This window comes from Alternaria viburni (assembly GCF_023758015.1).
Source record: "Alternaria viburni strain BMP 2772 chromosome Unknown scaffold_12, whole genome shotgun sequence".
NCBI lineage: Eukaryota > Fungi > Ascomycota > Dothideomycetes > Pleosporales > Pleosporaceae > Alternaria > Alternaria viburni.
The window spans coordinates 102,741-124,667 of NW_026055781.1; the positions used below are offsets into that span (position 1 = coordinate 102,741).

General features: G+C 52.7%; 11 protein-coding genes across 11 annotated transcripts; 7 read left to right on the top strand and 4 right to left on the bottom strand.

The window, feature by feature from the left end:
• Positions 1–483: 483 nt before the first annotated feature.
• On the top strand, positions 484–1,899 carry ZEB1 (Zinc finger E-box-binding homeobox 1; the record flags this gene model as incomplete). Its single annotated transcript, XM_049354930.1, has 1 exon — positions 484–1,899. The coding sequence occupies one exon, from the start codon at positions 484–486 to the stop codon at positions 1,897–1,899; it is 1,416 nt and encodes a 471-aa protein (XP_049210326.1).
• A 349-nt stretch (positions 1,900–2,248) lies between these two features.
• J4E79_006056 (uncharacterized protein) lies at positions 2,249–3,367 on the top strand (the record flags this gene model as incomplete). Its single annotated transcript, XM_049354931.1, has 1 exon — positions 2,249–3,367. One exon carries the CDS (start codon positions 2,249–2,251, stop codon positions 3,365–3,367), a length of 1,119 nt encoding a protein of 372 aa, XP_049210327.1.
• A 302-nt stretch (positions 3,368–3,669) lies between these two features.
• J4E79_006057 (uncharacterized protein) lies at positions 3,670–4,024 on the top strand (the record flags this gene model as incomplete). Its single annotated transcript, XM_049354932.1, has 2 exons — positions 3,670–3,859; positions 4,017–4,024. 2 exons carry the CDS (start codon positions 3,670–3,672, stop codon positions 4,022–4,024), a joined length of 198 nt encoding a protein of 65 aa, XP_049210328.1.
• Positions 4,025–4,769: 745 nt separating this feature from the next.
• On the top strand, positions 4,770–5,600 carry J4E79_006058 (uncharacterized protein; the record flags this gene model as incomplete). The annotated part of the gene is made up of 1 exon (XM_049354933.1): positions 4,770–5,600. The coding sequence occupies one exon, from the start codon at positions 4,770–4,772 to the stop codon at positions 5,598–5,600; it is 831 nt and encodes a 276-aa protein (XP_049210329.1).
• Positions 5,601–6,516: 916 nt separating this feature from the next.
• On the bottom strand, positions 6,517–7,392 carry J4E79_006059 (uncharacterized protein; the record flags this gene model as incomplete). Its single annotated transcript, XM_049354934.1, has 2 exons — positions 6,517–7,151; positions 7,206–7,392. The coding sequence occupies 2 exons, from the start codon at positions 7,390–7,392 to the stop codon at positions 6,517–6,519; spliced, it is 822 nt and encodes a 273-aa protein (XP_049210330.1).
• A 1,053-nt stretch (positions 7,393–8,445) lies between these two features.
• Positions 8,446–9,393, top strand: J4E79_006060 (uncharacterized protein; the record flags this gene model as incomplete). The annotated part of the gene is made up of 1 exon (XM_049354935.1): positions 8,446–9,393. One exon carries the CDS (start codon positions 8,446–8,448, stop codon positions 9,391–9,393), a length of 948 nt encoding a protein of 315 aa, XP_049210331.1.
• Positions 9,394–10,266: 873 nt separating this feature from the next.
• On the bottom strand, positions 10,267–11,583 carry J4E79_006061 (uncharacterized protein; the record flags this gene model as incomplete). Its single annotated transcript, XM_049354936.1, has 1 exon — positions 10,267–11,583. The coding sequence occupies one exon, from the start codon at positions 11,581–11,583 to the stop codon at positions 10,267–10,269; it is 1,317 nt and encodes a 438-aa protein (XP_049210332.1).
• Positions 11,584–12,214: 631 nt separating this feature from the next.
• Positions 12,215–13,670, top strand: J4E79_006062 (uncharacterized protein; the record flags this gene model as incomplete). Its single annotated transcript, XM_049354937.1, has 4 exons — positions 12,215–12,420; positions 12,476–12,719; positions 12,771–13,216; positions 13,265–13,670. The coding sequence occupies 4 exons, from the start codon at positions 12,215–12,217 to the stop codon at positions 13,668–13,670; spliced, it is 1,302 nt and encodes a 433-aa protein (XP_049210333.1).
• Positions 13,671–13,684: 14 nt separating this feature from the next.
• On the bottom strand, positions 13,685–15,948 carry J4E79_006063 (uncharacterized protein; the record flags this gene model as incomplete). Its single annotated transcript, XM_049354938.1, has 3 exons — positions 13,685–13,717; positions 13,815–15,350; positions 15,403–15,948. The coding sequence occupies 3 exons, from the start codon at positions 15,946–15,948 to the stop codon at positions 13,685–13,687; spliced, it is 2,115 nt and encodes a 704-aa protein (XP_049210334.1).
• A 397-nt stretch (positions 15,949–16,345) lies between these two features.
• J4E79_006064 (uncharacterized protein) lies at positions 16,346–18,152 on the bottom strand (the record flags this gene model as incomplete). Its single annotated transcript, XM_049354939.1, has 5 exons — positions 16,346–17,017; positions 17,079–17,569; positions 17,624–17,820; positions 17,871–17,941; positions 17,994–18,152. The coding sequence occupies 5 exons, from the start codon at positions 18,150–18,152 to the stop codon at positions 16,346–16,348; spliced, it is 1,590 nt and encodes a 529-aa protein (XP_049210335.1).
• A 1,767-nt stretch (positions 18,153–19,919) lies between these two features.
• On the top strand, positions 19,920–20,950 carry J4E79_006065 (uncharacterized protein; the record flags this gene model as incomplete). Its single annotated transcript, XM_049354940.1, has 2 exons — positions 19,920–20,347; positions 20,398–20,950. The coding sequence occupies 2 exons, from the start codon at positions 19,920–19,922 to the stop codon at positions 20,948–20,950; spliced, it is 981 nt and encodes a 326-aa protein (XP_049210336.1).
• Positions 20,951–21,927: the final 977 nt, after the last annotated feature.

Here is a 21,927-nt window from a genome sequence, read left to right on the forward strand (position 1 = left end):
CACCCCACCGGACACTAGATTTGTAGTCCCACAACTGCTCTAGCTTGCTCGCCACTGTCAAGCGCGGCGCATGCAGGGAGCCTGAATTTCTGTTTATATTAATCCGTATGTCTGAGACATTGACATTTTCCAGGTCGCAGAACTTTATCTTTTTCTATGCCCTGGAAATGCGTTCCTACATCCCAGTCCTCGCGCTTCTTGGCGTCGTTTCTGCTAACCCAACCCCCAATCAATGCAAATCGTTCCCAGGAGACAAGTCATGGCCTTCGCAAGCAGAGTGGAACAGCTTAAACAAGACAGTAGGCGGACGTCTAGTGGCAACCGTACCACTCGGAGCTCCCTGCCACGTTCCGACTTTCGACGACGCGACTTGTGAAAGTCTGAAGAAGGATTGGCAATTTGAGAAGATTCAGTATGTTCCAAATATGTGCTTTGAAGACGTCGCTCTAACGTTTAGTCAGTTATGAATCGTCTTCATCTGTAATGGCACCTTTCTTTGCCAACCAGAGCTGCGATCCCTTCCAGCCTCGAGACCGCCCATGTGAGCTCGGGAATTACGTCCGTTACGCTGTGGATGCGTCCGGGCCTGCAGACGTCCAGCGAGCGATCGCGTTTGCTGCCTCCAAGAACATTCGTCTCGTCATCCGCAACACGGGCCATGATTATCTCGGCCGTTCCACAGGCGCGGGCTCACTAGCGGTATGGACACACCATCTCAAGGAAATCACCCATGTTCCGACGTTCAAGGGTTCAGAATACAATGGCCCGGCTTTTAAGATTGGTGCCGGCGTTCAAGGTTTCGAACTAATGGCTGCTTCTCGAGACAAAGGCTTGGTCGTGGTTGGAGGCGAGTGCCCTACTGTTGGCATCGCTGGCGGTTACACACAGGGTGGTGGGCATTCGGCTATCAGTACTAGCTTCGGTCTCGCTGCCGACAACGTACTGAACTGGGAAGTCGTAACGGCGGGCGGAAAGCTTGTCAATGCGAATACGAAAGAAAATGCGGATTTGTACTGGGCTCTCAACGGCGGCGGTGGCAGCACCTACGGCATTGTGGTTGGGATGACTGTCAAAGCGCACAAGGAAGCTGTTTTCGGCGGCGCTTCACTGTCGTTCTTCACCACGGACAACGACCAGGACGTGTTCTATGATGCTATCCAAGCGTTCCACGAGGAGCTGCCTGCCATGGTAGATGCCGGAGCAATGGTGGTCCATTACTTCACGTCTTCATTTTTCATGATCTCCCCGCTTAACGCCTACAACAAGACGGAAGCCGAAGTCAAGGCCATGCTTGCGCCTTTCGTCGCTAGGCTGGACTCCAAAGGCGTCAAGTACACCGCTGAATATAGCGAATTCGACACGTACTATGAGCACTACGACAAGTACTTCGGCCCCCTTCCTCTCGGCAACATCCAGGTCGGCATCGCCCAGTACGGTACTCGCTTGATCCCACGAAGTGTAGTGGGCAACATCTCCGAAACCTGGAAGGCTATCATAGAAAAGGGAGTGACCTGGATTGGAGTCGGTACAGATGTGAAGGCGTTTGGTTCGGAGAAAACAACGTCGGTCCACCCGGCCTGGCGCAAGGCAATCGTGCACGCGACCTTGACACTTCCATGGAACTTCACAGCTCCGTGGTCGGAGGCGTTCGCAACTCAAGACAAGATGACGAACGAGATTATTCCTCTTGTTGAGGCTGCGACACCTGGTAGCGGATCCTACGTGAACGAGGCCGATTTCCGTCAACCGAATTTCCAGGATACGTTCTGGGGCCAGAACTACGCAAGGTTGTTGACGATCAAGAAGAAATGGGATCCTTCAAGTCTATTCTACGCCACTGTCGGCGTTGGCAGCGAAGCCTGGACTGTTCGGACTGATGGTCGCATGTGCCGCGCCTAGTAACTAGTTCCTGTTCTGTGTCAATATGAAAAACTGCGTACAAGTCGCGCTGTCCATCTGGAACCTTTGACTGATGAATAGGTCATCATCGACCTCGCGTGTGGAACTAACATCGTTGGCACAAGCAATCCCCCTTGCATCACGATGGATCGAATAAATTGATAGTCTTTATGATAGGAGTCATCTCCACAACGCTGGTAGCACGCGTGTGCAATTGAAAACATGGAAAGGTCGTAGCGCGTCCTGAACGCGTCCAATTCAGGTTCTCGAGTGGGGAAGCTAGCGTCAATGACGTACACCAGGGGATACCCTGCAGCCGCCACAACTCTGAGAAAACCAACTAACAATCATGCCTCCTAAAAAGTTGAACAAAGATGGGGGCAAGAAAGATGAAGAGAACAAAGAGTCTAACAAGCCCGCCGTTTCCGAAGAAGAGGTGCGGCAAGAATCTGGGAAAGCCGCCAATGCTGCCCTCGCCGCGCAAAAGAAAGCCAAAGAATTGAAGGATGCAGCAGCTGCGGCCAGCGATCCGGACGAACGGGAGAGGCTGACAGAAGAAGCCACAAATGCACACATCGAGGCTGAGTCATTTGGAAAGACCGCAAAATATCTTCGTTCGGGCGCTTTTCAAGGCATGGCAATGGGCACAGGCCTTGGTGTCGCGCCTGGTGCCACATTGGGCGCAATCACCGGGACTTTGGTTGGCGGCATCTCTTCAACTCTGCTTGGTGGGATAGGTGCTGGAGTAGGTGGAGCGACAGGTGCGCTTCACGGCCCATGGGTGAACATGGGCAAAGTAGCAGGGAAGGGAATGAAGAAGCTCACTAGTTTCCTCCCGCAATGGGCAGCGAGCGAAGAGCAAAAGAAGACACTGGAGAAGATGATGGGACAAGCTAACGAAGAAGAGATGCCCGGAACTGAAGAGCTTGAGAAGTTCAAGAGTGAGGGAGGTGGAGGTCAGATTGACGAGGGTTGGATGGAGAGTGCGAAGGGCATGATGCCAGATCAGAAAGAGGTGTCAGACGCTGCAAAGGCTGGTGCGCAAGCAACGGGCGGAGATTCGGACTCGAAGCCCTGTGCGAACCAGTCTGAAGAGCCACCAAGCGGAGATTCAGCACAAAAGAGCGAAACTCAAGGTCGCAAGAAGCCACGGAAGCTGAATGCGAAGCAAGATGATAGCGAGCCACAATCAGTCGAGACGGACAGTATGCGTAATGATGCTGGTGGAGCATCTAACGCAAGCGAGAAACCCGATACTCAAAACGCGGATTCGCAGAATGACCGGGAAAAGAAACTCGACCAACGAGAGAGTGATCTTAATCGACGACAGGCAGAGCTAGAAGAAAGAGAAAAGGCCCTGGCTCAGCGTGAGAAAGAACTGGATTCAAAGCCTGACGGTGATGCCACGGAGTCTACTTCAGCGCCGAAACCCAAAGGTCAACCGCGCAAGCTAGCAAGTAGATCGTAGATCTTTAGGGTACGCTAGACAAAGGTCCTAGCTATAAGTTACCCTATCGACCGTATGGGATTTTGGGATTTGATTGGTCGCTGCTGTAACTGGGTTGCTAGGGTCATAGTGATGTTAGCAAGTTGACGATTAGTCGGCACGGGTCGCTTCAACCACGGGCGTCAGTATGCGCGAACCAGAGTCTTTCGATTACACACAGCTACAATATCTGCATCAAACCTTTCTTGCATCTTTTGCATTCGAACACCTCTCATTTTTGCTTCCAAACACCCTCAAGCCTTTTCGAGCTATATACAACAACAATGTCGCGCCTGCCTTCTCCCGGTCCCAGTCCCGATACCTTCAGGTTTCTCGACCTTCCAGCCGAACTCCGGCTGATGGTATACGAGCACATCCCGAACGAAGTCTTCCGCCACGAATGTCGAGAGATCTTTGCTACAAAAAAGCCCGGCTTGTCTCTTCAGATCGCTCAAGTGGGAATCGCCCTCCTTAGTACGTGTCGGCAAATACACACGGAGGTCATCGAGATCATAAAGAGAAAACAAGCACTCGCAGCCTCAATACCCATTCACATTGCGCTGACAAGATGGGACGAGCGCATTCTCAAGATCTTATACATCTTTTACCGGAAAATATACATCGCACGCAGGAATTTGATCGGATCAACGTCGATTTATGCGAAACTTAACTTACCTGGTAACGAACCTCTCTTGTCTACCTTCAAAAGACTAATACGAGGACTTCCGAATGTTGAGTTCGTTCTTGATTTCCCGGATATGAACTTGTATGCCGCAGACCTGCTGTCAGAAATAGCATGTTACGGTTGTTTCGACTTCCGCACTACCGTCCGTGTACCGCCTGGTTTGATTTCAACGACAGTGTTCAATTATTTCCAAGGCATCCGAGGCCTGGTTGTCATATGGGATGAATCAAAAGACTGACTCATGGATGGGGGGTATCGTGGAAGACTTAGTTGCACGCTTGGGTTAATGGGTCGGAGAAGTTGCAATTCATTTGGAGATTGCTAGTCTACCTGCAGGCTGTGGTATGCTTCACGGCTCATAGTATTCGCCTCGTTACCTCGTATTAAGAGCTTGTATCTTAATACTCGGCCTCGTGTATTCCTGGTCCCAGTCGGTAGACGATCGCGACTGCACCGTGCGAGCATCGCTACTACCTTGTCACCTTCTGGCAACCACGACAACACCTCGACCCTCGTTTCCCCTCTTACTTTGCGGAAACTGCATGCTGCCATGGTTGCTTATAAGATATCGCGCATCCACCACTTCTACTCTCACTACGCCACACCATTCTTCCGGCGCCGCAGCTCTTACGGTCAAACATCCGATAGCAGGCAGCATCCGATCGCTTACCTCAAGACTGCTATTGTCGCATCGCAATCATGTTCTTGATGTCTACTCTCCTCCTATTACTTCTACCTACCTCACTCTCCGCCAAAACCATACCTCGAGCCGACGACATCGAGATCCACACGAAGCCAAATATATGCCTTCCGCATGACGGCTTCGGCAGCATGACGGTCAATTTCCGCAACCCAGATGAGAACACGGTCGAATACGCGGTCGTCACCAAATATACAACCTATTACCCCGACATCCTCAAAAACGCCTTGGCTGTCAAGGGCTTCCAACTTTCCGGACTGGAGAACGATCAACTATGCGGCTGGACAAAAGCTGCAGCCGTGTATAGCACACTAGGACTGGACTTCCACAGCCACCGCGGTGATATCTACTGGAAACACAGCGACGCTCACTCAGTTGGCGGCCCAAGGGATTCTGTCGGCCCTTCGAAAAGGTCTGCTAACAAAGCAGCCCGCCTCCCGTCTTCAATCAAGGATAGTGTTGTAGCCATCAGTAATGTACTCATCGCCAACCCACCCGCCGGCGACGTCTACATGTTCAGCACCATCATCCTCGCCTGGACCACGAGTCTCTTCGGCTACATCCTCCTCATGCTGCTGCTCATGGCCTGCATCAGAAAAGCTGATCGAACCACCAACACGTCAAAGGATAACGAGGTTGACGAGGGCATCGAGCTCGAATCCATCAAAGCACCTGATACAGAGAGCCTGGCGAGAACCGACTCCGCAGCGGCCGGGCCATTCGAGGACGTCAAATGGGAATACCCCAGCCCTCAGCGTTCTACCGATACGAAGCGGGCCGAACCGCTTCCTATGTACTCGGTTTGGGGATCTCGTCATGCGGTGGCTTGATGCAAGGCTGCACTGAGGTGCCGTGATAAGGGCGCGGTTGATTCGCCTTGTGGTTTTTGGTTTCTCATCCCCAGTTTCTTGTGTCATCGCGTTTGCTGGCCCTGGGTTCACTTTTTATTCTCATGGCGCCAGGTAGATACCTGTTCCATTGCGTCTGAGCATCCTGAACGCTTTGGGTGTTGTCAAGCGCACGTCGACTCAGCCCGTTCTCCCGATCCCATCCTCCTCTACAGTCTATAGCATGTGCTTTTGCTTTTTACATAGCCCCCAATGCAAGCCACATCACTTGAAACCCGTCCATTAATCACTGCTGTGCGGACCATCGGAAAACGATATGCACAGCGCCTGATTATAGCATCGCCCCGCTGTGGTGATTCCGGTTCTCCAACTAATCCAGCCTTCTGATTTACGCCCGACTTTAACTGCGGTCGCGTTGAAGTGATACAGTGCATACTCGACCCAAGCTAAAACACATGTGGGGCTTGGATCGATCTAATTTCCGCCTATGCAGTCATTGTTACACGGAAAAAACATTGGGGGCTAGTGGCGGTCCCGGACGTCGAGAACGGACCGGTGAGCAACGCGTTACTCGGTAAGGCGGCCAAGCAAGTAGTGGAAGTTCTGTTGTACGTCACCAAGAGGACGGAAATAAGCACAGTGTTACGGTACACCAGCTGCTGACAGTCTAGTAACATTGGTAAGGCTGTATGCCGATGTCAAGTCGCTGGCATGGAACGTAGATGATGTATTTAGTATGTTGGGCGAGAAGACGTAACGTCATGTGGGATATGCTACAAGAAAGGCAATGATGATAAACTACGATCGCTGACAACAGGTGAAAAGGCACATTTACAGTAGATTGATGCCTCCTCCCGGTGTGCCCAACAACATATCGCTCTCATGAAGACCCTCAGAGTTACATCTCGTACCTCGCCGGCGCTGCCCCATCGGTCGGCGGTTTATGTGCGTGCTGTGGATCCAACTCCACTAAGCTCTCCGGTGGTGCCTCGTTAAGAGGAGGACCGTAGTAACCGGAGCTGTTGTTGAATGGTAGAGGATTAGGCCCGTTCTTGTACTGTTCAGCGATCTGTGTGCCGGGCATCGGTGACGGGATGACGTCTTTCTTTCTGTGACGACGGAAGAGGAGGAAACCAACTACGAGGCCGATTATGAGTGCGACAGGTATTCCGACGCCGATGCCAATTTTGGCTGATGTAGGAAAGCTATTCTCGCGCGGTGCCGCGCTGGATATCGGTACGGGTGCGGGTGTGGATGGTGGTGTTGTCGTTGGTGTGCTAGTAGGTGTCGAGTTTGCAGTGACGGAGGATGGGGAACTCGCGGTAGATGCTGAGCTCAGTGAGGTGGAAGGCAAAAGCGACGAGGAAGATCTTGTTGTCGATTCGGTTTTGTCTTCAAGATAGAAATACCGGCTGAAGTCTGCTGGTACCGTTGCGCCCTCTCGGTAGAGCGCCAATTGGAACAGGTTGGACAATTTGAGGTTGATCTCAGGCCTGATAATCCATTCTTGGTTGGTTCTGTTTACTACACTCTCTATCATATATTGTTAGCCCGTGGTTTCCTAACTTTTGAAAGTGCTTGCTATACGTAAAATGTATTCTACGTTCTTAATCGACACGCCAGTCTTCGGATCTGCTTGCCACAGAATAATAGAGACTGCAGTATCGGCCGGTGCCTCTGTCCAATATACCGTAATCTTCTCGCCTATAGTGTAGTTGAGCGCATTGCTGATGTCCAGTGCGGTATCAAGGGATGGCGGGAGGATAAATTCCATGGGCGCTGGGACATGGACAAAGGTCCAACTATAGTAGCCCGAGATCCAACTAGAGCACGACCAAAAGAAGAACACGTCTGCTGGAAGATGAAAAGATGGTAGAAAGAACTTCGGGTCTGAAAACGTCTGTAAGCTTCAAGCGAGTGAAGAACAGGCTACCCAGAACGAGGTAAGCACCTAAGGTTGAAGCAGGCGAAGTGTCGGAGCGGTACCTCAAGCAGTCGACGAGAGTCTGAGATTGCGCCTGTGCAGTGACGCCTGAGGCTTACGAGCTGACAGTCACGACGGCAGCCTGGAAGTGCTGGGCGATTAGAGTGGTCTGTGGCGTGGTGCGCTTTTCCCATACCAAGACGAGTCTGTCATGGCTAGAAGCGTGGCGCTGGAGGTCATCGGTCTGCGCACGAGAACTCCTGTTGATCAGCATTGGAACTGTTATCTCGTGCATGCGGCTGAGCTTGGGATATGCCTCTCAAACCACGTGTCACGGACGCTGATTATTACCTGTCGTTGGTACTGATCGTTCACTGGGCTTCATCGCCAACCCTCATGAATCGTTACCCTAGAGGATTTACAATCGGGCTGAGACATATCATACCCTTTCCATCATTGGATGACAGGACACAACCTCACCAGCCGTCTGGGGCCAAGACCTGTCGTGGCCTTAAGTATCTGCATGTATACGCACCGTGGGGCGTAAGGCTGCGGATCCCCGAAATGAGCAACGGATCTTGGTAGCCAGTAAAACCTCCGTCTTTGGTTGAGGAATGCGGATTCTTTGTTGCGCACGTGGCTGAATATGCTGTACTACCTCTTTGACACCGAGGGTTTTCGTGGGGTCCATGGCATTGGGTCATCCGCGCCATTTATTTCCGGAACTGTCAAGGATTGTCTAAGACAAAGCCTAGATTTGCGTTGGTGTCTAGACTGCAAAGACTCAAATGTCAGCGGTCGTGATTCAGCCTCATGAAGATCGATGTGGATGATGAAGCATCTACATCCGCTCTGCTTAGACACATTACAGCAAGCTTTCGTTCGGCATTCTGCTCATTCAGTATGTTAGCAAGGCTGCAGTTCAAGTTTGTCAGCTATCAGTCGCTCTTTGCCTTGTGCGTCCTTCTTCTCATATACCAGATCTACACCATTCGCTCCGCCGCCCACGATGAAATCGCCCTGCCCACCCAGGAAACCGTCCAAGCACCTAAGTATGAAGGCATACCGAGGGTAATATGGTACAAGCTGGGCCCTCGTGGCCTCTCAGAAGAAGCCCGAAACTGGACTGATAGCTGCATCACGTCCAACCCAGAGTATGAAGCGCACTTCATGACGGACGAAAGCAGCGACGAATATGTCCGAACCGCCTTCGCATCGAGGCCAGATATCGTCAACAACTACCTTGCGCTTCCAGTGCCTATATGGAAGGCAGATCTGCTTCGCTACTTGTTGCTCTGGGATCAAGGTGGCATCTGGTTCGATCTCGACGTCTCCTGTGAGAACATACCCATCGACGACTGGATTCCGCCGGAGTACAAAGCGAACACAAGTCTGGTTGTGGGTTGGGAGTTCGACCATGGCTGGCCGGACAATTACTTGCACCAGATGGAGATATGGGCCATCATGGCAAAGCCCCGGTCACCGCATCTGATGCAGGCGATAGATGACGTTTTGGAAGAGCTGGCTAAGAAGACCGCTGAACACGGCGTAGCTGTCGAAGACACTACCATGGAGATGATGGGAGATGTAGTTGATTTCACAGGCCCAAGGCGTCTGACGTATGCGGTATACAAGAGTCTGGGTGCCATGGTGAACCGCAACCTGGCGGGAAGTGACGTCGAGAAGCTTCTGCAACCCAAGCTAGTCGGAGATGTGCTGTTCATGCCCGGTCGCTCTTTTGCGCCGATGACGAACAGATATAGCGCTGAAGAGGAAGCAGTACTATCACCACAGTTAGTGACGCATCATTACGCTGGAACGTGGAAGAACAGCCACGGCGGCGAGCGTTGAACGGCCAATTTGAATCATACTCCAAAGTCGCGTCGGTCTGTTGGCGGCTCAGGCCAGGGGTTGTGTCCGCCAACGCCAATAGCGAAAGTCGTTGGTAGACAACAATCAGTAACATGGATGCGCGTGTGAGGAGGGCGCAGGAAATTCTTCAAAGGTCGGTGCCGCAGCCCTGGTTTCCAGCACCCCGGGCCAGCACTTGAGGGGTCTTACGATCTAGCGCGAGCTAGCATTAATGCAGCTAGGCCAGAACCTCATGCGTGCTGCTCTACCTGGGTATCACTACGATACTCACTGTCTTCATTGCGAACTGGTTATGAAGAATGTAATGTGATCTCATGGGATTAGCTACAACAGCATAAAAATCAGTTCAGAAATACAATCTCCCAAAAACCCACCTTCGTGACCCCTCGCTCAAAAAATCCAATTGCTGCCATGAACCTGTCCCGCATATCCATCCACTGCGTAATGAGAGTGGGGTGACAGTAGAGCTCGATTTTCTTAACTTCCTCCAGCTTGTTAAGGTCGTGCAAGGCACCAAGCCAGTCGCAACACTCTTTGTGAAGATTTCTGGAGATTCCTGCGTCTTGGTCTGAAGCGTCAATATTGGAACCTATTTGGAGCCTGATAACGGCATTGGCGATGAAGCCTCTCTGCAAGCGTGTTGCACGTAAATCGGACGGAGTATCATACTGGCGGGCTTGGGTAGGAACTTGCGAGCTTTGTCCAGCCATGATAGGTTGATGTGATGAAGGTTCGGTGAGACCCTGAAGAAGGGGTGATGTAGGTATTTATGTATAGCCGGTATGATTGCTGTCTTTACCAGCTGATATGACCACCGCAGTCTGAAGCCATGTGATGTTTGTTGTAGCACGTTCAGGGCTCCTGATCACCGAACGGATAGTTGAACTTGAGGAGAGCATTCAGTCCACCGACCCAGTGGTCCTCAGCCATGTCTTCCTTGCCACTTGTGCCACGCACGATGCTAGGAACACCACCTTCCCAGCCCCGCGCGTCTCGTTTGACCTCTTCCCCACCTATGCGGACTTCCATACCCGTGCCCAGTTTCTCTGTAATGGTATTTCCGTCGATGCTGACCTCGACCTCACGACCGCGGTTCTTCTTGCCTAGCCGCAGTGTGATCGGCGTCTGAGCTGGCAGCACTAGTGGCCTGAAGGAAAGTGATCGAGGGCAGATAGGCGTGAGGCATATCGACGGTACGAGGGGGTGTACGATGCTTCCTCCAGAGGACAACGAGTATGCCGTGGATCCAGTCGGCGAACTGATGATCATGCCATCAGCGACTGCCTCGGTCAGGAAGCGGTTGTTGATGTAGACGTCGATGATCTTCAGGTGCGGGCTGGAGCCACGGTGAAGCGTGACCTCATTCAGCGCGTAGGTGTCGCCCTCTCCTTCGATGCCACTGATTCTCTTTCCATCAGGCCCGAAGACGCCCACCTTCAGCCTGTTGCGCAACAAGATGCGCGCCGTTCTGTTGCTTCCCATAGCCTTGCCGCGTATGTCGGCGTAGCTCAGTGGCTTGTCCAGAGGATCATCGGGCGACGTAGGTGGGGTGGGTGGAATCGTCCCATGCGAGTCGGAGAGGGTAGCGTACGTGTCTGGCGCGCCGCTCATGTACACCTCCCGAAACGCTCTCTTGTATTCCCTGAACTTGAACTCGCCCAAGAAGCCGATGGTGCCCATGGCGAAGCTCAGTACAGGAGGTACATTCCCTGCATGGCTGAACAGGCTGCTAGCCCTCAGCAGCGTGCCGTCGCCTCCGAGCGTGCACACCAAGTCGGTTTTATCCGAAAGGTACTGCGGCGCACCTTGGCTCTGCTTGTATGTGTATACGGGGAACGCAAGCTGCTCGTGAAGCTCTTGGGCGGTCTCGGGATCGAAGATGACGTTTATCGACGGGTAGGTGGAGCGTATGTGGGACGTGAACTCTATCACGGACTCGGTGATGTTTGGTGTGCGCTTCTTCTTGGTGACGAGGATATTCCGCGGTGGGGACGGCCATTGCAGGCTCAGCAGGGTATTCGAGGGCGACTGTATGTATGACGGCGTCGTGCGCGAGGGAAGCTCCGAGATCTGCCTGATCTCAAGACGTCGTGAAGACGAAGCGAAACTCCGTGCCTGGGCCGGCAGAGCCAGGAGGCGCCGTGGCAAGACGCGATGGGGTACAAACATGTTTAGAGGGTAGGAGGCTAGGGCCAAAATGCTAGGCGAAGCTGTGCGCAGAGCTTGGAGGGGTGAGTGGGCGCCATATGAGCGGGTGATGACGAGTCGAACCGTGGTAGGATGGCGCCTGGTGGCATCGCATGCCAGACAGCGGGGGGTGAATGCTAAGGCGCGGAGATAGTCCAGGCGCAGCGACTAAACTCCATAATCACATGCAGCGGTGGAACATTTGAAGAGGTGAAAGTTGCGAGTGAACGCGTCCGGATATGACTAGCGCCCGCTCCAAGCCAGCTAACGGGTGGGGTGAACCGCCGTGCTATCATCACGCTCGAGGGAAAGCTGCGGATCGGCAGCACCAAGTTCCAGCGCCCGGAGACACGATGCGCGAAAGCTGCGGCCTGATTACTCCCTTTGCTCCTCCACACCACGCTCGCAGGTCCTTTCACCCCCAGGCGCCCAATGCAGACGGCAGCGCGCTGTTCCACTCTCCCCCGCCGCATGTCTGGGCCGTATCCGTAGTTCCCTCGTCCGCCTGAGCATCCGCCCACGCCGGCCTGCCTGCACGCGCACTCACTCTCTATCTGTCATATTCCTCAGACCTGCCTACATACTTCCCATGCTCGCCCACGCCACGAGCATCATGTCCACCAAAGACATCCGGCAACGCAAGCCGCCCGCATCGGTGCCCGTCATCGAGAAGCTGAAGGCGCAGCGCACCAAGACACCCTCCGCGCCAAAACTCCCGGATCCAGCCCAACACCCCGCCGGCAAGGTCAAACATGGGCCTGTTGTGCAGTTTCTGCGCATGTGTCTCTTTGCAGCGTACTTCAACGGCAGCATCATAGCGTTCGTATACACTCAAGGCTAATACTACCCATAGGATACTAACGTCATGTCTCAGCATCGCCATCACCCAATACATCGGCCTGCCGCTATACTTCTACAGCAAGGACCTCTTCTACGCGTGGATGGCCATGACCAAGCAGCACTTTAGCATGACCGTTACCACCATGACGTACTGGTGGGCGCCCGTCACCATGCGCGTTAGTGGAGACGAGAGCATAAGAGGACAGATGAGGAAGAAGGAGGATGGATTGCTCGAGTGCGACTTTCCAGAAAGGCTGATATTCGTCTCGAACCACCAGGTACGGTTATCCAGATAACATCGTATAGAACAATGAGCTGACACCTACTAGATCTACACTGACTGGGTCTACCTCTGGTGGATGGCATACAGCGCGTCCATGCACGGCCACCTCTACATCATCCTCAAGGAGTCGCTCAAATACATTCCCATCCTCGGCTGGGGCATGAGGCTCTTCGGCTTCATCTTCCTATCCCGCAAGTGGTCCACAGACAAGGAGCGCTTCCAACATAGGCTGAGGAAGCTGAGCAGAAGTCACGATGGCCCACTGTCTGGCTCCAAGGGTCTCGACCCCATGTGGCTTCTCATCTTTCCCGAAGGCACGAATCTTAGCAAGAACGGTCGCGCCTCGAGCAAGAAATGGGCAGAAAGGAACCAGATTAAGGACTTAAGACACGCACTGTTACCGCGAAGTACAGGCCTTTCTTTCTGTCTGCAAGAGCTGCAAGGCTCCGTAGACTACCTCTACGACTGCACAATGGCATACGAGGGCGTCCCGTAAGTTCATGTCACCAACCAGGTTCTTCAGATACTAACACGCAACAGCGCCGGCCAATACGGCCAAGACCTCTTCACCCTCTACAGTACCTACTTCCAAGGACGCCCCCCAAAGTCCGTAAACCTGTACTGGCGCCGCTTCGCCGTCGCCGATATCCCCCTCCACGACGACAAGCTCTTCAGTGACTGGCTCCTTGCCCGATGGCGCGAAAAGGACGACCTGCTCCAATACTTCCTTGAAAACCAGCGTTTCCCAGCCGACGAGGGTGAGACACCCAATGTCAACGGCGGGCCACCGCTCAAAGGCGCTGGCTGGATCGAGACAGACGTCCGACCGAAGCTGTGGTACGAGTGGCTACAAATCCTCGTCCCGAGCGCCGCGCTTGCGCTCGTGGTGAATGTATTCCTCAAGATTGCGAATCTTGTAACGAAAGTGACGGGAGCAAAGTCATGAAATCAGTAAACTCCTTAATCGGCGGCAAACATGTTGTTTCGCAGTGTCTGGCGCGTGGTCGTTTGTGTTATGTAGATCGGCTTTGATACCCTATATTCATCTCTTCTCTGTCCGTCAAATGAGGGTGTACCTCGTGGTACTCACGTAATCCTTCTTTGGGCCCTTGACATCGTATCGCACTTCCCACCACATATCCTCCGTGCCCCCGTTGACAACACCTGGTCCGAATGTCCAACTAGCCGTATACAAGTCCTCGGCACAAAGATGCGTCTCCTTGTTCTTGGCTTTCACCTCCTTCCCACTCGTCTCCAGGTCACCCATGTCTACAAACGACCCTCCGACACCTTCTCCGTTCTTCCCCACGCCATCCTTGATATCCGCGCGCGGCATCTTCTCATCGTTGAAGAAATGAACGGCGATGTACTCTCCTCCTGCTTTCTCGTCTGTGCTTTCTGATGTCGACGTTTTGAGCTGGTACACGTATTTTCTGCGCGCATTGAACTTGAGCCCTGTGTCTGTTGCAAATTCGCCTTCTTCGGCGTAGAGCAGAGTTGGTGGAAAGGAGGCTGGTAGGTCGCAGGACGTAAACGTCGCTGTTCCCGTCACTGTGCCCGAGGGATGCGCCGGTAGGGTAGAGTGGAGTTGACGGGTGAAGTTCCATGGTTTGTCCGGGGAGTTGCGTAGGTTTTCGAAGATGGAGGTAGGCAGCGAATGAGAGCTGGGCTTCGGCTTTTCGGTCTCGGAAGAGTCGTCTGTTTGTGGTTCTTGTGGCAGGGGTCTTGTTTCTCGGATGGGTATTGAGGTGGTGATGCCAGTGTCCGTGCCTTTACTCTTGATTTGCGAGAAAGCTTTTGGGTCTTGGCTTTCTAGCAGGATGGCATTGACGCTTTGGAGCGTGCTTCTACTTGGGTTCAGCGCGGGGTTGCTTGTTGTTATCCAACTGAGCCTTTGCTTGATGAAGGCTTTTCCGATGGCACTTGTCTCCTTTGGCGTACTCGCATCTATTGCCCCCTCCTCGTTTGTGTAGAGACACAGTACTGCCAAAGCGGTGCCGACAGATAGATCCTTGCCTGTTGGGCAGCATACGAGGATCTTTCCGGCTGTTGGTTCTGGAAGGGACGAGAAGAAATTGAAAATTCGAGGCAGTTGAGTGCGGAGGTCGCGCGAGCCAAGTTTGCCGGTTTGGCATTTGAGATGCAAGTAGTGTTTGACTCCGGCGTCCTTTAGCATCGCAGGGGCAAAGGGCTCTGGTGTACAACTGATCACAATGTCGAATCCGTCGAGCTTCATCTGGTCACTAGGAGAGATGTACAGTCTGGACGTTGGCTTGATCAGACTTGCGACCGCGCTACTGCCTCCGTTTTCGTTGAGCAATCTTTCGATCAGAGCTGGTGCATCTTCTTCGCTCGTCTTCATCAACACGTCTTTGTTCTTCCAGAAGACTGCCGGCGTAAGTCCATGAGACCATGCTTCGTGGTCATCGGCAGCACCCTGGATATACCCGCTTTCCGATGCCTCCGCACCGCGTACCCGTCGCGATGCTGTGCAGAGCACGATCGGGTAAAAGTCGGGGAAACAAGGCGGACTGTCCGGAAGAGATGATTGCTGTGTTACCCAGATTGGTCGGAGGGGCTTCTTCAGCTTACTGCGAAGGTCCACGGTGTTAGGTTTGCAGATATCCTTGTCTCGATATCAGCGAATATGTTCGAAAATGCCTAGATAAGACACGCACCAGAAATTGTTGCACAAATCCGTCTATCATCTTCTCCATCTGCGCATGCTCGCTCTCTCCCACAGCTTGTGGCGGCGTGAACAACCGCATCTCCTCTTTTTCAGGTGTGCCGAACACAGCTCTGTTGATCACACAGCACCATGTCGGAATGGTTTTGCTCAGCGCGTCCGGCATACTCTTGCCCCTCCTCGTGCTATCCACAACCACGGCACCACCAAATCTTTCCACCACATCCAGCAGTTGCAGATTTAGTCTTCTCAGACTGAAACTCCATTCGCCCATGTGACCGTCCGTGCTCTTGAAGTAGACAGATCCAGATTTTTGGATTGGTGGAATGTACCAGCTTCCACAACGTTCATTGGCTATGAGGGGTAAATCGTAGGCAGATGCGACTGAACTGACGAAATCGCTGTCGGAGATGATTGAATTAAGGCGGTTGTGCGTTGATAGTGTTGAGCGGCGTAGAGAAGAGAGGGTGCTGGATAGATTTGGTGTGTTGGAAAGGTGCGGAAACAGAATGTCGGCTTCTTTCAAAGGTTGAGACATTGTAGTCGTGGGCTCTACCAGTCTTCCAGGCGTAAAGTTGATGGTGTCTGCGCGGGTGGGAATAGAACGACCATTCACATTTGCATACCCCGCACCATCGAGTACGAAAAAAGGAAAGAAAAGTTTTGGAAGGGTCTCAGACAGAGGGGAAAAGGCATACGTAGATCCCAAGGTTATCGAGGCCTATAAATGTGATTGAGCCATCTATATCGCGTTCAGGAACTGGGGATGCAAGATGGGTGTTCGTGAGGGAATGACCACAATAGCGCTAGTCCAAGAAGGGATTAGGGATAAGGGTTCAGAACAAAATTCGTTCCGAGCGAACATGGTAGGCAGCCTGTGGATACTTTTGTCTACCTATGGTCTTGAATGACTGCTAACATGATGCATCCACCGTCTAATCTTGTTTAACAAGCGAAACCGGCGCGATATAACTCTTCCGTGCGCTGACGAAATAGTTGACCGTGGCAATGACAGCCATCGCGCCAAACATAAGCGCCGCCCAGTTCATGTCCGTAGCCGAAGGGTTTGGCACTATCGGGAAGAATGAGAAGATGAAGGAAACGACCAAAAAGGCAAGAGCAAGGTCGTTGACGATGCCTCCAAACTTGCCTAGGCTCCAGCGTCGAGGGAGCAGTGGCTCTCCTCGCCAACGCTTCAAGCGCACACATCCAATCGATATGATGTAGGAGAAGATGAGAGCTGCGTTCGAGATGGAGACGATAGCGTTCAACGTAACGTCCGACCCAAAGTTGATGCATGCGAGCACGAGCGAGGATCCGAGACAGACAAGTAGCGCGTTGACGGGAATGTCCCAGCCGGTTGGCACTCGCTCGATCCATGCAGAGAACGGAAGTCCCCTGTCGCGTGCAAATGCCCAGATCTGGCGCGAAGAAGCAGCGGTAACGGATACGGCTGCAAAGAAGACGAGGATGACGAGAAGAGCACCCATGACCTCAGTGCCGGCGATAGAGCCTGTCGCATTGTAAACGGCCTGAAGTACAGGCTGTCCGGTCGGCGATTCGAGAACGGAATCAAGAGCACCGCCGCACATTACGAAGGTAATCATCTAACACGAGCGTACGTAGTCAGTATCTGCCTTTCATCCAGAATAGTTCAGGCGGGCTTACCATAATGCATCCGAAGATGCCGTTGAAGAAAACAGCCCACATCATAGCTTTCGGAAGCACCACGGAGGCGTCTTTCAACTCCTCAGACATGTGCGCGCCCGCGTCTGGACCAATAAAACACCACAATGGGGTTGAGAGGCCAACCAGAGCAGACACGCCCATCGAGCTCCATTCTCCACCATTTGTCCAGGTGGTGAAAACTTCTTCCGCCGGAAGACGCTCCGCCATAGTCCAGAATAGAATCAGAAACGCGAAGAAGGCAAAGACATGCAAGACTAGCACAACACCTTCAGCGAGGGGAAGATGCTGCGCCAAGAAGATGTTGAAACCGATCATGAGGAACAGCCAGAGCATCATCAACAGTGTGACATGCCATAGTTCTCCAATCTGGGCGTCAGGGTACGCGAGGAGGACCATTCCGATGACGAGACTCGAGAGCATTTGTGCACAGGCGGGAATCCCGCTGACCCACCCGACAGCCGCAGCCCATCCTGAACATGGTGTCAGTGCGAGACTTTAGTTGTTTAGACCATCCAACTACATACCTACGATGTAACTAAGGGACTTTTGGAATGATGGCGGAGCGAACTCGCTGACCCAATGGTATTGTCCACCGGCAGTTGGGGCCATGGAGGCCATCTCGGCAAGCGACGCAATCATGGCTAGGACGAACACCCATGTGATAATCATCATCCAGATGACTCCTGCTGTGCCTCCATTGAATAGCCCAAAATAAGCTGAACTTTGCTTATACTTAGCAGGGGATAGATCGACACAGGAACAAGAACTTACAGTAGAGCACTTTCCCATGTTGACTGTAGGACAACCACGAACCCAATGATGGAAATCAGGCGAAAATTTCTCTAATTGAACACTTAGTAGAGTTCCTGCATATACGTCGCAATAAGGGCTTACCCGGAGTTCTTGTTTCTTGCCCATCCGCTGCATGTCCTCGGCGTCGTGGGCTGTGCCTCCCAGAGCACTGGCATGCATCCTACCCGCTTCGCCGGATCCATTGCTTCCTGTGTCGTACTCCTCGGCATTCACAATCTTCGATTCTCCGACGACTGCCATGATACAAAGTACGTGACTACAGAACAACAGCCATCAACGGAGGTAAGGGATGTCCTGAAAGAAGAGGGAGGTGCAGTGGGGGAATTCGTCCCAGACGCTGCTTAAGCGATCTAGATGCAAACTCTACAGCCGTTACTATACACGTTGATTGCAAACCGTGCCTAGAGCTAGGAACTAGCTGCCGTTCTTGGGCCCATCACCGCTTTATGTGGCGTGCCATTGAGATCGTGACAGGCTTTGACGAATCAGCCATGAGTAATTAAGGAGATGGCCTTGGAAGAGCGGCTTGAAACTACAGGGCTCTCAAGCCGTGCGCATTGCGCAAGGACACTAATGCATGATATCCGTGGGGGCCTGTGCAATGTCTTGTGTTGGTTCATGTACACCATACCATGTATTCATAATAAGGAGACTCAAGCGTAAGCTTATCAGGTACTGGAAAGGTTCAATTTGTTGATGCTCTTTGACCGTCGTGCATCATGCTATTGGTGTCGCGAGGCCAAATAGCCGACCGGCGACTCGTTGATAGAGCATGCAGAGGGTATGTGTTATCGAAGGGAACATGGAGAAGGACCCTCCCAGGGCCGTTCCGTGGCCACCATAAACACGCTTCGCCCGGAATCATACAGCCGAGGTGTCTATCGTCCAAGCTTGCTTCGCAGCACCACACACCTCCCGGGGCCCCGAACCGCGCACCAATCAAACCTTGGAACACGTTCGCTGTCACAACCTGCATCTGCGTGCTACCGTGCTTCCATCGTCAAAAAGGCTAGCTACAGGCTGGTGGTGTCGCAGATCGGTGGTCGTAGGAGTCCAGCATGGGCAGGTGCGCAAATTCTGCTCCGCTAAAGCGTCGAGAGGTCGAGGAAAGCAACTGTAGGTAGTCTACTCGATCAATCTTAGTTATAAGACCTGATTAGCTGAAGTACAGCAGTCTACGTATGATCAAGTGCCGAGCGGTAAATGCTGCAGTCAGGCACGCTGTTGAGAAGCGATAAGCTCTGGCACGTCACGGGGCAGCCTATTATTGACAAGGTTCAAGGCACCCCGTAATGACCTCTCCGATCTACACCCACTTCAGCGCATGCAATCAGCAACAGGAGGGATGCACCACATTCTAACCAAAGAGCGCTACAAGTTTGGAGGATTTCATGCCTATCGGAACCCAGTCCCAGCCATGGGTTAAATGCGGACGGATGGCCCTTGGAGAGCCGCAACACGGTCCACGCGCCTGCTTAAGGGGCGATGTGATACATTTACGGCGCGCAGCACAAAATAGTTCCCAGCTGGTTTCGCCGTTGGACAAACAGCGAAGTTCGAGTCAGGGTACGGTGATAAGATGAGACGGTTGTCCGCGCCGCAGCTTTGGAGACGACGCCACGACCCACACGGGTGTGCTAACGCCCTGCCGTGGGAACTTCAGGCTACCGAGCAGTTCTCGCGTACTTTTCACGAGCAGTATCATGGCAGATCATGACGAGGAAGCAGTCGTACGAGATCCAGGACGTGCAGCTACGTTGAAATTCACCATCGGTCTCTGCTTATGCTACACACTATGTGTAGCATGCCTTCGAGGTTATATTCGATGGAGAGCTTATAGTCTCGATGATCTGATCGTGCTACTATCAGGGGTACGTACATCGTGGTGTATTCATAACAATTTTGAGCACGACGAGAGGCCGTTACTGACAATCATGCGAATAGGTATTGGCGCTTAGTTTCTTTGGTGTCGTTTTTGCGTCCATCTCTACTGGACTCGGGCGCCCTATGACCGAGCTGGCTACTCTCTCATCCGCTATCGAGAAACTCAACAACTACGCAACGGCTGGTAACATCCTATGGGTCATATCCCTATGCGTCTCTAAGATTGCCATCATTGCCATGCTATTGCGCACGACACAGACAAGATTCCACAGAAGATTCCAGTACGGCGTAAGCGCCATAATCGTCGCTCAATGTCTCACATCCGTCCTCCTTCTGAATGTCGACTGCTCGGTCCACCATGTGCTTGCGTGGGACATCACCTCTGCGCACTCCGAATGTGCCCAGAGTGAGCGACGATGGATTGCTCTCACAGCTCTGGACGTCATGACCGAGGTCCTCCTGCTCTTCCTGCCCATTCAGTTGGTGTGGGGTCTACGTATGGCCTTCCGAACCAAACTCATCGTCATATCGTCATTTTGGCTCCGACTACCGTACGTACCGCTCGCCAGCAGTGCTTTTGTATTAGCTGATCACGCCATAGAACCGTAATCTTCTCTGCTCTTCGCCAAAATGAGATACATCAACTTACGACTACATCTGATGTCTCTCTCACGGCAGCCACGGTGGTCATCTGGCAGGCTGTGGAACTATCATACTCTCTAGCGGCCGCGACGCTCGCTGCGCTCAAGCGGTTCACAGAGTCGCTCAACACTGGTTTCGGTCATGGCGAGCTTATGCGGATTCATGCCCCATCTCAAGGATACAAGCTGTCGGGTCGTGGTGTTGCTTCAGGGAAAGCGAAAGCTTCACGCAAGCAGGCATCTCGCCCGGATGAGTTTGAAATCTCCATGGACACCATGTCATCTGACACGACAGCTCTGCCCCCATCTAGATTTGAGCCTCGAATCACGCAGATGAAATTGAGGCCTGAAGCACTCCAAAACACAGCGATAGTCTCGTCAGCACCGCAGAACTTGGTTTTAAATAATGGGCGAGTGGACGATACAAGCTCGTACAACAACATCATACGCCAAGAAATACAGTACTCAGTTCATTATGAGCAAGGCGCCACGATGGATAAACATGGCAAATGAAGAATCGCCACTCCTTATCCGATTCCCATTCGAAGGGAAGTGGCAGGCTGAAGGGCTTTACTCGCGATTGCATCATCGCTTTATGCAGTATAGTATCGCCTGTATTTGATGCTCTCACTAGGGCTTACCGCTCGTCCTTTCGCCCTATGGGCCCGTATGCGGAATATATGCTCAATGCGTTGAAAGGGTTTCGACTGCGATGCGACAGCGAGATGCGCCATCATGTCTGCGACCTCAGCAATCCGGATATACCGTCACCCAGCAACGTCTGCCATATTCTGCATAGTCTGCGCGAAAACCTCGGCCTGTGGGCTTTATTTACACTCAGGATTTTCCAACGCAGGAAACCTGTCCAAAGTCCGCTTCCCAGACGACGAGCGCGTAGGGACGATGTGTCGCCTACTTATATCGCCTCTTCCACACTTCATTTCTTTCATCGGATCAGCCCTTCGAATACAACAAAGTATGACGAGACCTGGATGGCAAGACAGGAGATAGGCCCCCACTGTCCGCAGAACCTTGACGCGACGCAAGGGAAGTCATTCATTAGCCGAAATTCGTACATCGGAATGATTGTGGTCTTTTCTTCTTGGTGTTCGAGCAGCGATGCGCGATTTCTACTTGCTGAGATGATGCAAGCAAGAGAATTCAGGGGCTTGGAAACTATCGAAGACGGGAGCCATGAACGTGGAAGTCTAACGCCAGTCGGATGCCGGCATCTAGTGCCCTGGATGCCTGCCCAGGTGCCTCCCAATGGTCACGTGATCGATCACCAAAGTCGGTAGCATCAATATCGAATGGATATGGATATATGGCTGATGTCCAGATGCGCCTTCGCAGGGGTATGGGGAGGTCTCTTCGAATCTTCACGCAATTTGAGCAAGAACTCACCGCCGAAGCGTGAATCGCAAGAGGCATCGTGATACCTAGGTATCTTTGCCCACCTTTTCCAGTGCACACGAATCTCCCAAAGTTTA